This window comes from Anas platyrhynchos, chromosome 2, assembly GCF_047663525.1.
Source record: "Anas platyrhynchos isolate ZD024472 breed Pekin duck chromosome 2, IASCAAS_PekinDuck_T2T, whole genome shotgun sequence".
NCBI lineage: Eukaryota > Metazoa > Chordata > Aves > Anseriformes > Anatidae > Anas > Anas platyrhynchos.
The window spans coordinates 12,113,857-12,129,947 of NC_092588.1; the positions used below are offsets into that span (position 1 = coordinate 12,113,857).

Consider the following 16,091-nt stretch of genomic DNA (forward strand, 5'->3'; position numbering starts at 1 on the left):
TTGAACCAATTCAGATTTGAGGCAAAGTGTGCTGTTTCCCCCATTTTATCTCCTGTTAAACTGTGACCTTCAAATTCTTGGTAGCGTTTTGTAAAAATGGTGTTTAATGGCTAGAGTTTAAAACTGGGACTCTCTCAGACACAGTTTGCTGTGACTTTTTTCATGTTTTCTTTCTGCAGTACTAAAGAGTGCTGAAACTTGCAGTAATTCAGAGCTGAAATGTCATGCACTGTACGTGAACACACTTTGTATCTGCAACTTTTAGATGGATTTTCAAGCTTATTAGGAAATCGGCCGCTATTAACTTGGTGGACCACGTCCCACTGCTAAGCTGACTGTGAAATCTCCCCGGAAAAATGAAATATTGCCCTGAGCCACGCCAAATTACCTGGGATAGTTTGGTGCCTTAATGCGATTAAACCACGTCCTGGTCAGCTGGTTACAATATCTGAGGGCTTGGCAAGGGTACTCGGGGAAGCATGAGTGCACTCCTCATGTGGTGCAGGATATTCGTTTTAGGCGTGCGTGCGCTTGGCTGGGTGGAAATTTTTGGGGTGTGTGTGTGTAGAGCACCGTATTCGGGTGGCAGGAAGCCCACCTGGAAGGCTGAGGATGCTTTTAGGGCTGACTGCTGCTTGCAGCAAAGACTGTAAGGGGCTGTAAATTACTCACTGCTGGCAGTAACAATAGAAGGTCTTGCAGAAAAGCCATAGAAACGTGGAAAGCTTCGTGCTAAACATGTCATCAAAAAAAAAAAAGTTACAGACACGGGGACTTTTCCCAGGTTCTTCTTAAACTTACAGTCCTGAGTAGCTCCAGACAAAGGATAAAATCTGTTTTCCCACAGCTCCCCCGGAGGTTCAGCAGTTACAGCATCGTAACGCAGCTTCTGTGGGACCGGGTTTGCAGAGAGATTTCACAGGACCTTGCCAAAGGGTTTGGCTCTGCTCTTTGGAAGGTGGAAACGGCATTCAGGCTGCTTCAGCAGCAACAGAACCGCTCTGTGAGCTCTTACCAGGGTTGGATTCTGTCACTCTAACTCTTGCTCATACTCCAGGCGCTTTGGGCAGCACCCTCCGACCTGCTCGTGCTGCTTGGGAGGCGATTTGGTGCGTGCAAACGCAGCCCGAGGAGCAGGAGCGTGTTACTGCTGCGGCTAGCGAAGTCCCCCCCCTTTCCTCATGGCATGGCAGCAGCGTTTATGCAAGCCCGTCCCTCGCAGCAGGCTGACAGGTATGTCAGCATCCTGCCCCGACCTTCCTGACAGGTGGTTTCTGCAGCTGCCTGTAACCACACGTTCCCTTCACCGCTGAGCAATCGAGCCTGTGGGAGCCTGTTAGGATTTTTGGCATAACTCGCCGCTGAAATTGCAAACTCTTGATTGTTTTCCATCAAAACTGAAATTCCATTCGTTTGACATTCAAGTTCAGCTGTCGTCTCAATTAGCACACGCTGTTTCCTTCATCCAGGGCTGAAATTAGTTCTTCCTTGCTCACAATGCTCCTTCTGTGCTATCAGCTCGTCCCTTATCTACTCCTCGTTAGCTGCGTGCTCCGAAACTTCTGGAGGCAGAGCACCTCACCCACGGTGATGAAAGGAGCTCCCTTCTGGATTTCACGGGTCATGGCCTAAGGAAATGAAGGCTTCAGAGGTGTAGTGGTCTATGAACTAGTGGTCTACGAACTTCTTCCCATATCTGCGCTGTGCCACCCCCAGTTGGGCCCCAAGAGGATCAAGGGAGTGACCCCAATTTAGAAGAAAAGCCTTAATTAGGCAGGAGGGACGTGTTTAATTCTGTTTGAGTTAATTTCAGAACAAAACTACACATTTCCTCATCAGCTGGGCTCTAGCTTTGTGGAAATCATGTAGGTTGTGGAAGAGATGAAGAAATCAAATGATTCTCAAAGGGATTTTAATGAAACTTTCTTTTATTTATCTAAATACGATAACTGTATGTGATAATTAAATAGAATTCTCATAGGAATGAAGAATCAACTTTCCCTTCTTCCCAAGGAATCCAAAAAAATGTTGCTATGTACAGAGATTTACAGGGATATGCAATAGTTCATTGGGTTCCCAGACTCCAAAATGTGATACACCACAGGTAAAAACGTCCACACCACAGCTGGTGCAGCACGTATCCATCCTGTACCTTTTATTAGGTTCTGTAAACTTTACATTTTCAAAACTATAGCTCGTCCAAGGATGAGCAACTTTCCTCAGCTGAAATTCTGCCGTTGCACACAATTTTCACGATCCACAGCCTAAAAAGTTAAGTTATATTCTTTTGAATACGATTTTTGGACAGGTGAGAAGACAGGCAAAATGGGCCAGAGGGGCAAATCAATGTGCTTAGGCTTCTGTTTTCTGTTGGAGTCAGATGAAAGGTGATGTAAAGCAGGATTAAATAATCAAAATAATAAATCAATAGATGTTAAGTGTCTGGTAACTTTGGGACTTCGATGGAAGTCCTTTATATGTCAAGAATTTTTGTACTATTTTTTGCCTTTCACTTACAGAAGCTTCCTTCATTTTCATGGATTATTTGGCCAAAAGTTTCTCAGCTTTGTGGGCGATGCGGTGCAAGGTGCTGAACCTCTGTAACTTCCTTTAATTCAATGGAAACTGCTGATACCCAGTTTCTCTTTAAAAATTAGAAACCTTGAAGAACTCATATAAAGTATCATAACCTCTAAGTTAATGTTCAGTCCAGTGAGCACTGAGAGGATTTCCAAGATCCACGCACTGCTGAGTGAGCTGGAACTCGGTACTTGGAGGCTGTTACCGAGAGGACTTCGCTTCCTTGCTTGGCTTCAGTTTCCAGGCTGACTCCACGCAGCTGCTCTGCAATGAGGAAAATTGCTCGGAGCTGGTGGGACTGGAGGTTTGTAACCAAGCGGGCTGGAATGCACCCGCGGTGCTGATGAGGGAAAGGCAGCACAGGGTGGCTGCGAGATGGCCTCTGCACCCCGCGCTGTTGGTGCGGGGCCATTTCGTGGTGAGCGTTTTCTGTTCCTAGAAACCCTGCACAGAGATTTCCTCGCTGCGCACCTCCAGCAGACAGCTCGGAGACAGTGCGAAGGTGGAAACTGTGCTTCCCTGCCAGCCCTAAAGGAGTCCTCCTAAATCAAGACTGAGCTGTGATGACAGCGTCATGTCAGTCTGGCACGTAAATAGCAGCCTTCGGTCTCCCGAATTAGTTCCTTAGGCAAGTGCACAAAAGGCATGGGGAGAACCTGCGCCTTACCCCGCGTCCAGGTGCCCGGCCACACGGAAACCTGCTGGATCTACCGAAACAGCAGCCTGCCACCAGGGGCACGTGGCTGGCAGCACTGCTTTAGATGTGCCCTTACCGGGACCGTGAGGCATCCGACGTTTATGTGCTGCCAGGCTTGGCTTGTTAATTAGGGAAACGAAGCATCCACAAGCACCGAAACAAAAGAAGAGGCTGGGAATCGTCTTCATTTTGCAGTAGGCAGAATTTCTGCGTTCAGCAGTGTACAAGCGATTGCTAAACAGGTCCTCAGTACGTCCGCCTGCAATTCAGGGCCAGGCGCTTATTATGCAAACAGGTTACCTTTGTGGAGGCATCGCCAGGGCGAATTTAAGCCCGTCCTGTTTGGTTCCTCCTGTCGGACTCTCACGGGCCGGTAAATGTTCATGGTGTTGTAGAGGACCGCCGAGCTGTCAGGCGCGTAGTGCGGCTGGTAGTAGTTGGGCTGGACGGCCGGCTGGGCTGGGGGGGAAGGCGTGAAGGAGACAAAGCTGTGGAAAGAATTCACCCTGTGCAGCGGTGACTGCGGGGCCAGGTTGCTGTTGAAGATGAGAGTTCGTGGGGTTTGCTGGTTCTGGTGGTTGCTGCCGGTGGAGAGGCTGCTCAGGGGGTCTGAGAGCGTGTTGGCGCTGCCCTCGTTGCTGTCGGGGAGGCTGCGCTGGGGAGCCCAGCTGGTGCGGAAGAGGAAGGGCATGGTGCGTGGCGGAGACTTGGGGCCCCTGACGGGTTTGGACAGGGCGTAAAGGTGCCGGAACTCCTCGTCAAACAGCTCCACTACTTGCCCGGTGAACTTGGAGAGGAGATTGCGGTGCACCTGGCCGCACAGCCATGTGAAGCTGGAGGGAGAGACAAGGCGAGGTTAGCGTTAACTTCAGTGGGGACGGGAGAGCCAACACGGGATGGAGATGTCCTGGTTGGCTTTCGGGTCAGTTCACATCAGCGCCTCGCTCTTTGACTTGGATCGAGCTTTGTTATTGCAGCTGCCTTTAAAAACCTTCAAGAACCCTTGCAAAGTTATATAAGCTCCTGAAGGGAGTGGTGAAAACCATCAGCCACGTCCATGGCAGGACTCAGTGCCAAGTCCTTCAGGAGCCTGTGGCTGTTTGTGGGAAGGAGCTTAGCCCCCTAGTTCAGCTGTCCCTCAGTGCTTAAATTCATGTCCTGCCACGTCTCTCCTGCAGATACATCAGCTGTATCTCGCCACGCCAATTTGTAGATCTCAAAACTGGAGTTAGAAAGACTGGTGAAAAACATCCACCCTTCGCTAGCTTTCCTTCTGCTGTGCCTCTGTCTGCATTGGTCAAGAGAATGTCATAAAAACCCAACCTCCCTGTCACATCCCCCCCAAAACAAACCTCATTTGGGGTTGAGCAAAAGCTCATTTTCTTCACAACAGAGAGAATGAAGTTAGCAATATTTTCTACAGCCTTTATAAAAATAAAAATAAAAAAGGCTTTGCTGCAAGGTAAGGGCAAAGCACGGCACCAGTTTTTATTCCTGTAGACCGGAGGCTCACCTTGGAACACTTCGTGGCTTCCAAATGATTTTTCTCTTATGCACTACCCTAATCCACTTGGCAAACGTAAATTTGTTCTCTCTTACAAAGCCACAAGCCAGCTCGACTGTGCTGTGCAGGCTGCCCTGTGTGAGCAGCAGCTGCATTCATAACACGAGCGCAGCTGAGAGCACGAGATGTTAATTGCTCCCCAAGCTGACCGGGGCTCGAGCTGGGCAGCAGATTTTGTGGTCCAGAGTTAGGTTTGAACTCGAGGTTATTCAGTGTTGGCAAAAGCCTGCCCTGGTTATTCCTGTAGGACCTTATTAGCTATGCTGGATTTGCACGAGGATTGCCAGCAGGCAGCTTTGGCTGTAGGTGTGAGCACTTTCAATCCTGGTCTTGTCAAAACTGACAAAACTGTGTGAAACTCGGAAGGACTGACAGCCTCAGCTGAGCTAACAGAATAAAGACTCACTTTGTACCTGCCAGTTCAAGGTGCTCTAAAGAGGGCTGGGTTTTGGCACGCGTTGTTTCTGTACTGTTGATTCAGGAGCAAGAGGAGGAGCGAAGCAATCCCTGCTCAGTGCCACTGGGCACCTGACCGTTTCTGACTGAGCATGAAAACGTACGGCATGTTACTAAACCCCGGGTATTTCTCCTCCACCTCATGCAAATCATTCTCAGTTTTGGCAAAACCTTAGGAGCGGAGATAAACTGCCCAGCAAGCAACTCCCCCTGCTTTGGTAACATCTGCTGTGCTAGCAGGGCATTGCCTTCACTCGCTAAAAAGCGCTCTCCAAACCTTTGCTTGTCCTTGATCTAACCGTGAGGGAGGCTACGAACCTGGAAAGAATATGAATTGAGAGGGTCAGCAGTAAAACGAGGCGAAACCTGCGTTATTTCAGACATGTTTGTGGCTGTGCGCTGCTTCCAGCCCTGCTGCTCTCTGCCTGGAGGGAGAGGGCCAGCTTCTGCTGCTCTCATTTTGCCTCCTTTAGGAGCACTGAGTTATATTACCTAACTTCAGATTTCATTCAAATTAAAAATATGAAGAACTAGCATAGCTTTAATGGGAGGGGGTAAAGTAAGACAGAGGCAGCAAAAAGAAATATTTCATCCTAACCCCATGCCACAGAAACAGGCAATAAAGATCAAGACAAAAACTAAATCCTCAGACATTTATTGATGCCTGCAGTCACGCAGACGCACAGCTGGAGCTGCTGCTTCCTCAGGAGCTTCTCCACTCCAGCCTGTCACGTGTGGCAGAGCCAAGCACATCCACACTGACCAAAGCAAGGGCTTTTTAATGGGTTTTTAAAAACCACTCCGGAGCAGGAGATCCCACAGGCTCCATGGTGGTTCCTTTGCCTCTAACAAATTACCAAATTCAGGCCTCTTTGTTGTCTGTTAGGCTAACGTAGTTTGTTCCCAGACACTTTGGCTGGAACCAGCAAGCTGTGGTCCCTCTTTATTTCCTCACCTCTACTTTATTTCCTCACCTCACCTGTATTTCCTCCCCTTGTTGCTGTTATAAAGCCACACAGAGCACAGCACTAAGGTGAAATATATTGTATTGGTTTTAAGATCCTTTGTATTCATTTTAAGATTTATTTAAACATGACTTCCAGCAAATGCATCGCAAAAAAAGTGTGTTTTACTCCCTTAACATCATTCTGTTTACACCTGCAGAGGTTGTTGAGTAAGCTTTGGCAATAATAGAAATTTTTCAAATGAATAAAGGGAGAGCTAGCAAGCCTGTGGAAATGCCAGGCACTGATAGCCAGGTACAAGCTGTATGAATCTCCAGGCTGGTGCTGAGCACGCTGAAGTTAAATAGTGTGTAGATTTGTTCCTCACCACCCACTCTGCTTGCTTGCTGGATATGGGATTAGGTAGTTTGACAAGGCTCTTGGATTTACGAGATAATGCAATGGCAGTAGAGAATGACAGAAGTGACTCTGCACAGGACTTTGAGGGGTTTTTTTCTTCTTTAGGATTGAAATCCTAAATCCTAATTCTTTAGGATTGAAAAGAGAAGCCAAAAGGAAGCTTCTTGGCTAAAGAAAATCTCTTGTTCTGTCCCTCTTCTCCCACACATCGACTTCTGCTCTCTCTGTGAATCTGCTGTTGCATTTCCAAATGCCTTTGTTGTTTTTTTTTATTGGCCGCCATGGTTTTATTGTTCTTTCAGTTTTCTTTCAATCCCTCACCAGTGTTCACTCGTTTTTGTCTGATGGTTCGTTTAGAAACAGTGAAACAGTGGATGCCTGTGTCAGAAGACAGCTGAGTTCTCACAGCCTTCCCCAGCCCCGCATATTCACCTCTACCTTTGTTATTAGAGTTGCATAATCTTCCTGGTGGCACAGTTTTATCAGACTAGAAGCATTTAAGCCTCCAAATCATAAACCTGGATTAAGAAAAACAATCTCCTCCTTTTAATTATTTAATCACATCTGTAATCATTTTCCCTTGTCTTTTTGTATCTGAGTTTCTAGGATACGCTTCAGTTGTTTGTGAAGCTTACCTACGTAGCCATGAGGCTTAGGAACTTTATTTATTTGATGCAAGCTCACAGTCTCATGAAATTCCCTGACCTCAGGATCTTGGTTCTTAATTAAAAGCCCAATTGTTGAGATGCTACCTCCTGTACCTGAAATAATTACAGAAGCACAAAAGTGGAGAGTTGCAGATGCAGCTTGTAAAAAAAAAAAAAAAAAGTACAACAGCCACCTAGATACACACTTCCTATCTGTTAGGGAAACACAAGACAAAGGAGTAAGTCTCTGAAGTATTTCTGCTTTCCCTTTAATCACTAAACTTGTCAAATAGAGAACAAATCCTCAGAGAAGCTGAGCTGCATTAAGGGATCCCAAGGGACGGAAACGTATCGTGTCTCATGATCACAGCATCTGAGGACCCAAACAATAAGGAAAGTGTAATACTACGACACACACATCTCTAGTTCTGCTCCAGGGCTGCACTGGCAAAGCTGTTTTAATTAGTTTCGGAACATTTAAATTAAATACCACACTCGGTAAAGAAGTAACACGGGCTTTTAAGCAAGAGATTTGGATTATTGGAGAACGGCACGTATATGAAAGCAGAAGGTTGTTTTTTTTTGTTCAAAAAACCCGTTCATCCATACCACAATTTCCACAGCACTTTTTTTTTGTGAAGTAATATTAATAAAAGGGGACCTAGATATGAAGTGCAATGGCTTATCTCACCTGTAGGATCCAGAGAGCACGTATCTCCAGTCAGAAATAAGAAATTTTTCTTGTATTTGTCCTGAAAATTTCCTGCCTGATTTGGCACAGTAAACCTCTCCAGTAACGCTGCGGACTGAGATATTCTAGTAAAGAAGAAGAAAAGTTGTATGAGCAGAGTGAGTTACATGTTTTGTCTTTTTTTTTTTTTAATTAAAAGTCAGAAGGAAAGAGCCCTTTTCCCCTGTTGCCTTTAGAACTTCCCTCATTTCTGTTACAATTTCTTTATGGATTCTAAAGTTATATGTGAAGGTTTGGGGACAGGGAAACTTTCTGACCAGATACAAGATTACGTCTTTCAATAGGAATATAAACCTGCATGGAAATTTGTGCAGGGGAAGCTGCTCTGTACAAGAACAGATGCTGCCCCTCATGAAATGAGTACCAGAGACGTGTCCTTCGCTCCGAGTAGCCTGTTATCTCCCCTGACATCCCAGTGACATGTGCTTCCCCATCATTTCACGCTGTCACTGGCACAACCTCTGCTTTTCTAATCCACCCGGGCCTGCAAGGACATGCACGCTGCGCTGCTGGCGAGGCCCAGATGAGCTGTTAATGCAGTATCAGGTGCGAGCACACGTGTGAATGGAGGAAAAGGTCCATTTGGCCGTGATATGCTTCTGAGCTGGCACAGCTCAGCTGCTCCTTGTACCTCAGCAAGCTCAATTAAAGCCACGTCAGGTGCCCAGAGCTGACTCCACTGCCTCCGTGCACGCTATGCAGAATGAAGGCCTCGGTAAATGAGTGGCATTGAGGGTGCAGCTCGGTTTTGAAAACCCGTGAATCGGAGCAGCAGGCGTACAATAAACAGCTAAGGAGTGGGGGTGTACAGACATACAGACACCGTAATGAGAATGTTTTATTAATTTGGGCTTCCTGGTACGTTTGGTGTGGAATTCAGCTGCTGAAACGCAGGTGACTGCTGCAGTTAAGATGCCCTCAGGCCTCCTGCCTGCCCTCCAGCTGCTGTTCCAGAAGGTTGCTGTCTCTGCGGTATCAGCCAGCCCCACGAAGATGTCCCAGCTGCCCTGCAGCACCTCCAGCAACACCTGAGAGAGCTCCTAGGAGGTTGTTTTGAAGGTCAGTTTCCTCCGGCAGGGATGAAGTTGGACTGTGCCAACAGCCAGCTCAACGCGAGGCATCACCTTTAAAGCACAGCCCCAACAGCGTCGTTTTATTGTGTTTCCTATAAACACCCACAGAACCGAGCTGAAATGCTGAGGCTGAGGATCAAGAGCAGCAGGGAAAGAAGCAGGGCGATGCCAGCAGAGCCAACCCCTCCCAGACCAGCTGAAGTCAGTGCTTTTGTCACCTCCCTCTGTTAGGGAGCTTCATCTAATGGAAATGCCTCAACATCCTCTAAAATCAGTGGTAAGCTGATCAGTTAGGTAAGATAATCCCACCTCTGGAAGTCTCTTTTTCTGTTTTAGTTATAAAAAGGGGATTGACCCTAGTGTAACCATGCTCCTACCCCAAAGCTCCCAAAGTGGGATGGAGCCGAGAGGCGCAGTACCTTGAAGAGATCCTCAGCGATTTGCAGTTTGTCGCACATCTCAGAGAAGAGGTTTATGTTGCCGTGATCGAGCAGCAGGTAGACGAAGACCATGCGCTTGTTAGCGGCCTCCAGGAGGTCACAGAGAATCTCAGTGTCTGTGAACACGTCCATTACAATAGCGAGCACCTAAGGGAAAAAAAAAAAAAACAAAAAACAAACAGGAGCATCCGCAGAGTAAATTTACAGAAGTTAGGGTTGCCTGGGAGGTCACTGAAAGGTGCTGGGGTTTTTATTTGTTTTTAAAAAGTTCTAACAAATGCAAACCTTAGAAGATACATGGGGATATGTCGTTGTTTTTTCCCCTGAATCAATAAATCAAGGAGAGACATCGCTTCGTTGCTTTATTGTTCTAATAAACCCACCATAACTTTGAAGTTCTTTTAATCATAAACCAGATTGGGACCCAAGAAATGGTAGGCGAGATGTCAGCACCAGGAAGTACATTGAAGCACTGCAACAGCTCCATATTTTTTTTTTTTATTATTTTTACACCCAACTTTCACGATTTCTGAGCTAACTGTTCCAATTTAAGCACACATCTATGCCTCCCAGTGCACAAATCGTGGGATGACAAACTTCCACGCTCCTGCTCGTGGTACCTGCACTCGCAGGACGCCGTGTTCAACCCGTGAAACCAAACCTCACAGTATTTCTGCAGATCTGTCCTCCTAATTTCCTTCAGCTTCCACCGAATCCTACTCAAAGCCTGTGCCCACGCTTGCCAGCGAGCTTCCCTTCCCTTCCCTCCCCGCCCCAAGGAAACCCTACAGGGCCCGGCACGTCCTGAGTGCCGCCATCCTGTCCTGACAAGCTTGTACTTGTGGAGCAGCGAGGATCCCACACCTTCACCCTGCTGCCAAGGCACCGTGCTGCAGAAAAGGCCCTGCCAGTGCTGGGTAATTGCCCAATTACGGCCAATTACGGCCAATATCTTACGTCCACACTTACTGTTAACACACCTCCGACCGAGACTGCCTTTTCCAAGAGCACAATTCTGCCTCTTCCCATTCAGCCTCCCTGTAGCTCCGGACCGTGTCCTGCTCTTTCACCAGTCCTTCCCCAGCTGTGTTTCTGCACGTGCCTTTTACTTGCAGTGCTCAGTGCTTTTGCCTTTCACTTTGTGATTTGTGCCTCACAAATGTATTAGGGTCATAGCTCTCCCTGCTCCCTAATCCTTTGCAGTTTGATGTTGTCCACAAACATATTATTTATTCAATTTTTGATGTTGTTAATGGCTGTATTAAATACCAAGTGTGCCCTTATTGGATACTAACGAATCCAGTCACTGAAAAACTCCTCGAAAAGCAGGTGCCAAACTGATCCTGTCACCACGCGTTACTCCGGTGCCCTCCTGTAACATCAATGAGGTGGCTCAGGAGGTCAGGTGAGCTTACATTGCATCTCCCCCTTTTCCCCTGTGAGTTTTCTCCTCTCAGGACGGCAAATCGGACAGGATCGATACATTGGCTGATGCTTATCTTACAATGCCAGAGGTGTTGCTTCTCTTACTGCACCCTTCCAATGCTGGCAGCTTCAAATGACAGATCTGTGATCCTCCTGACGCGCTGAGCTCTTGCAGCCTCTCGAAGAGAAATTGCCAGCGGGTGTTCTTCTCCCAGGCTGCCGTGTTCAGCATCATCAGGCCCAGCTCCTGCCCTCGCAGGACGCTGCCACAGCAAAGTCCCTGACTCTAGAGGGCTCCGCAGCCTGTGCTGGGGAGCCGGCACCGCACACACCTCTCTTTTCATGTGGCAGCTCTCCAGCCAGCAGAAATTTGAGGTTAACATTTTTGGAAGTTTGCTCAGCAGAGCTAAAAGCAGGAGGGGTGTGACTATAACACCTAGAGCCATGGTTTCCAAGAAATCCGAAATGTGCACTATTTCCCTCAAAATGCAGCTCCGTTCCTAGCTCTCACTCGGGGCCTCTTGGCCCTCATCTAAAGCAGAGAGTGTAGCAGGTAATTTTCCATACAGAAGGAAATTCAGGCAAATTGCTTGGTGTGCCCACTGCTCTGACCCTCAAGAAGTCTTTGGGGACTTCATTGTTGCACTGAAGCCTTGGGACCCCCCAAATTTCCTTCTAACATAGCACTCGCAAGGGTTTTGCTTCTGACCATTCATCTGTGACACTGCTGATGGAGTCTCAAGTTTACACAAGAGCAAAGCTCCCTGCTGATGATGAGCAGAGTCCTGAAATGCCAAATATATTTTTTTTTTCCAAGAAAAGAGCCGAGCTGTCACCACTCTGCCTGAGCACACATCAGAAGAGCTTTCTGACCCCTTCATCTGTCCATCTGCTGGCTTGCCAGCTGCTGGGCAGCCTCCTTGTGACAGGCACCTCTCCACACCCCCCATAACTTGTCTGCTCTCCGAGGCATGATCCACACCTGTCCCGCACACCAAGTCAGGCTGTGGGGGCTCTGTATGGAGCCCATGTCACGGCTCAGTGACACTGATAACGTGTCAGGGATGAGAAGCCTTTTTCTGACCAATTCCCTTCCTTTGTGGACATCTGGCATGCACCTGCCCTCCCCCTAGGGGCTCCACTTCACCCACATCTCCCACCAACCCCCCAAAACGATCGCTTCTAGCTCTAGCTGGTCTTTTTTTAAGAGCAGGAGGACAGAAGTGCAGAGGGGACATGAATTTGCTCTCCGTACCTGAGTGGTCTTGTTGATGTAGCGGCGTATGATGTCTCTGATGTTGCTGTTCTTCTCCGTTTGGAAATACACCGTGGCCGTCGACTTCTCCTTTAGGTAGGGCTTCTCTGCCGTAATCCATGTGTGCAGGAGGGCCGGCTCGCTGCTGTCAGAAATGGTTGGGAAGTAGGTCCCCGACGGCAGAGAGCCGGCATCGGCCTGCCTCGGCGCGGCCGCCCCGTCCGCGGGGGATTCCTGCGCGTAATACGACTCCCTGGCGTTCTCCTTGATGTACCGAGCCTCCACTGAGGAGAGGAAATCCACCTCGCCTTCTTTGCTCAGCGTCTGGAGGTACGAGTCTGTCCCCCCGTCCAGGAAGGCGTCGGTGGCCAGCCTTATGCTTTCGTTGTGGCTGAAATCTGCTTTCGTCGACTTAAGGGACTGGTTCTTGATGTCCTCCAGCCTCTTTTTTATCTTGCCCATATGTCTGGAGTGGCTCATGGTTCGTTGTCTCAGCAGCCGATCTGCGGGGTAGGCACAGTGCATATGCGCGGCGCAGGGAACGTAATCGTCCTTCGGGTTGGGAGCCTGCATTCTGGCGTAAAATCACCTGGGCTGAATGAATTAACTGCGAATAAAAATAAAGAGATCTTATTACCTCAGGCGAATTCACACTCCCTGATTTTGTTGGTACAATTATCTTCAAAAAAAAGAAGCTTACTTCTCAGGTGGCGGTGTACTTCAGCAACAATCTGTTTCCAGATGGGACACAAGCACAAAGCTGATTAGATTGCTTATCTGAGAGGCACCCACCTCACCCCAAGGGCATGCGGAGGATTCAAGTCCAATTACCAGAGCTGTCCGATTTGGCTGTATTTCCCTTCTCGATGCATCCTGTGAAATGCGAGTGAGGAAAGTATTCAAGCAAAAGCAGGTAGGCTCCCGAGGATCGTTGCACAATCTTCAAAACACCTTGAGGCTTCTCTCTCTTCCCCTAGTATTTGTTACGGAGCAAAAACAAGTCTGGTGTTTAACTGGGACAAAGACATCAGCCATGTCCATGACTTCGGAACAGCAGAAAGGGTCACAGACTCTTGTCTGTACCTACATGCTGCCAGGCAGGCTTAAAACTAAACTTGAAATTCGTCACTGTGCCCCGCTCACAGCATGTTGCTATTACCATAGACGATTCACTCCTGTATTTCTTTAAAGCTTTGTGACTACGCTGCCCTATTAAAAGAAAAATACCCCTTCCCAAACATCCTGAGTATTATGTGGAGGGAGGGTTGTGAGCTGGCCTCAAAATACAAACACTCATCATTTGATTGTGCACATTTAGTGCTGTTTGTTTGGTTTCCTTTTTTTTTTTTTTTTTTTTTTTTTTTTTTTAAGGCAGCAGCTCCTGCAGTCACGTTGTCACCGTGGCAGCCCGGCTGCTGTGTCATTAGCAGGATGGAGGCGCAGGTTCGCAGCGGGGTGAGAGGCGCAGCGCCTCTGGGAGCCAGGCCGACTGGTATGACTGCACGGGGGGTGAGGTGAGGCAGGGTGTGAAGGCACCGTGCCTGAGGTATGCCATAAATACTTGGGTGCATGCTTTTACGCAGAGGCACGTGTGACACACTTTTATCACGCAGCTCGGCTTTACCATCGGGCTGCATAGCTCTGCGCCACGCCGCATCCGTGCACCAACGTGCCATGGCTCCGGAGGTGGCCATAGGCAGAGCAGACGCAGCAGCCTGGTGTCTGCTGGGCTGCTAAGGGCACACCTGAGCTGGGAAGGAGTCCTGTCCCTCTTACCAACACGCTGTGGAGCACAGGCGTCTTCAGGGCTCTTCAGAGGAGCACAGACCTGTTTTTTCCAGGGTAGATTCCCAGATTCTGTGTCCCCAGAGTCTGTGTCAGATGCCTTATGGAAAAAAAAATAAAATAAAAGAAAGTAATTATATGCTAGCGTGCCACAAGCATACATATTAAAACAGAGAGGAGCTCGAAATGGTTCAGATTTTAGACCCAGAGCCATGTAGGGGGGTGAACACGCACCTCAGGAGCCAGAGGAGAGGTGCTGGAGGTGGTGGCCGGAGCGGTGCAGCTCGTGCTGTGATTTTGGGAACCGTCCCCTGCCCTCCCCCCGCCCCCGACATCCGCCCGCAGCTGTCAGACGCAGCAAAAAGTCATTAATTATCTAGTGACCTGCTCGGTACAATTATGCTGAGAACGATGCCTCCTAATTAATGTGACGTGCGAGATCGCGCCCTGCCAACGCCAATCAGGGCCTGGCCGGGCCCAGCAGGGCGGTCACCGGCCCTGCCCGATGTCCTGCCCCCAGCCCAGGCCAGCACAGTCACCCTGGGGTCCCACATGGTCACCCCAATATCCCACACGGTCACCCCCATGTCCCACACAGTCACCCCCATGTCCTACATGGCCACCCTGAGGTCCCTGCATGGCCACCTCAGGGCTCACACCGTCAGTGCACCTCACGGTCATTTTGGGGACAGACATGGGCAGTCCAAGGACCCCCCTATCACCCCAAGGTCCACTCCTGTCACCCTGGGGAACCCTCACTGTCACTCTGGGGTCCTGGTGGCAGGCTGAGGTCCCATGGCAGTCACCTCAGGGTCCCACACGGTCATCTTGGGGTCCCACACAGTCACCTCAGGGTCTCAGACAGACATCATGGGGCCTGACATGGTCACCTCGGGGTCTCACACAGCCACCTTCTGGCTCCACATGGTCACCTTGGGGCCCCCCATGGTCACCTCAGGGTCCCCCATGGTCACCTAGAGACCCCACGCAGTCCCCTTGGGGCCCCACACTGGTGACATACACAGCCACCAAATGGGCCCTGGCTGTCACCATCAGGTCCCACATGGCCACCACAAAACCCCACAAGCCCTCATTCGGTCACTGGGGGGTCCCCCACGGCCACCACAGGGTCCCTCAGGGTCCCTCAGGGTCCCCATGGATCGGCCCCTCCCACCACACCGCCTCCTCAGGACCGCCCTTAACAGCCATAGCGGCGGACTTGCTTTCAGCCGCCTCGTTAGCGCAGTAGGTAGCGCGTCAGTCTCATAATCTGAAGGTCGTGAGTTCGATCCTCACACGGGGCAAAGGCGGACAGCTCTTTTTTTTTTTTTCTTTTTCTTTCTTTCACCAGTGTGACAGGGCTCCTCCCAGCGCTCATGCGGCACCCACAGCTTCTCTGGGCAGCCTCTTTCAGGGCCTCAGCAGCCTCTGAGTGAATTTCCTCCTAATGTCTAGTCTAAATCTCCCCTCTTTTAGTTTAAGACCACTCCCCCCTTGCCCTATCATTATCTACCAGAGTAGAAGTCCTTCTTCTTTTTTATAAGCCCTGTTTAAATACTGAAAGGCTGCAATAAGGTCATCCTGGAGCCTTCTCTTCTCCAGGCTGAACATCCCCAGCTCCCTCAGCCTTTCTCCACAGGGGAGGTGCTCCAGCCCTCTCACCATCCTTGTGGCCCTCCTCTGGACCCGCTCTAACAGCCCCACGTCCTTCTGGTGCTGGGGGCCCCAGACCAGGACGCAGGGCTCCAGGTGGGGCCTCACAAGGGCAGAGCAGAGGGGCACAATCCCCTCCCTCCCCTGCTGCCACCCCTCTGGTGATGCAGCCCAGGACGCAGTTGGCCTCCCGGGCTGCAAGCACTCACTGCTGGCTCGTGTTGAGCCTTTAGTCCACCAGAAATCCCAAGTCCTTCTCTGCAGGGCTGCTCTCTGTGAGTTCTCCCATGTCATTGATGAAGATATTGAAAAGCACCGGTCCCAAGACAGACCCCTGAGGGACACCACTTGTCACTGGCCTCCACCTGGACGTAGAACCATTGACCACTAATAAACTAGAA

General features: G+C 49.4%; 1 protein-coding gene and 1 non-coding gene across 7 annotated transcripts; one reads left to right on the forward strand and one right to left on the reverse strand.

The window, feature by feature from the left end:
* Positions 1-1,895: 1,895 nt before the first annotated feature.
* On the reverse strand, positions 1,896-14,401 carry FAM83A (family with sequence similarity 83 member A). 6 transcript variants are annotated; one of them, XM_072034344.1, is made up of 8 exons: positions 14,272-14,401; positions 14,029-14,137; positions 13,084-13,125; positions 12,953-12,983; positions 12,253-12,859; positions 9,552-9,719; positions 8,000-8,124; positions 1,896-4,110 (listed from the first exon to the last, which is right to left on the reverse strand). In XM_072034344.1, exons 5-8 carry the CDS (start codon positions 12,823-12,825, stop codon positions 3,561-3,563), a joined length of 1,416 nt encoding a protein of 471 aa, XP_071890445.1. In that variant the 5' UTR covers positions 12,826-12,859; positions 12,953-12,983; positions 13,084-13,125; positions 14,029-14,137; positions 14,272-14,401; the 3' UTR covers positions 1,896-3,560. The 6 variants fall into 6 exon arrangements, with proteins under 6 accessions (XP_071890445.1, XP_071890447.1, XP_071890446.1 ...); XM_072034346.1 differs by lacking the exon at positions 12,953-12,983; XM_072034345.1 differs by lacking the exon at positions 12,953-12,983 and having other exon boundaries at positions 13,045-13,125.
* An 867-nt stretch (positions 14,402-15,268) lies between these two features.
* TRNAM-CAU (transfer RNA methionine (anticodon CAU)) lies at positions 15,269-15,341 on the forward strand. Its single transcript has one exon. It is a non-coding gene; the product is annotated as a tRNA-Met (tRNA).
* Positions 15,342-16,091: the final 750 nt, after the last annotated feature.

Excerpts from the sequence above, each read along its gene's own strand:
- FAM83A (XM_072034346.1), bottom strand. The coding sequence starts at position 12,825 with ATGCAGGCTCCCAACCCGAAGGACGATTACGTTCCCTGCGCCGCGCAT. Across the intron at positions 8,125-9,551 it reads TCGCTGAGGATCTCTTCAAG|AATATCTCAGTCCGCAGCGT; the intron begins GTACTGCGCCTC and ends CTTCTTTACTAG. Across the intron at positions 4,111-7,999 it reads GTGCTCTCTGGATCCTACAG|CTTCACATGGCTGTGCGGCC; the intron begins GTGAGATAAGCC and ends CTCTCCCTCCAG.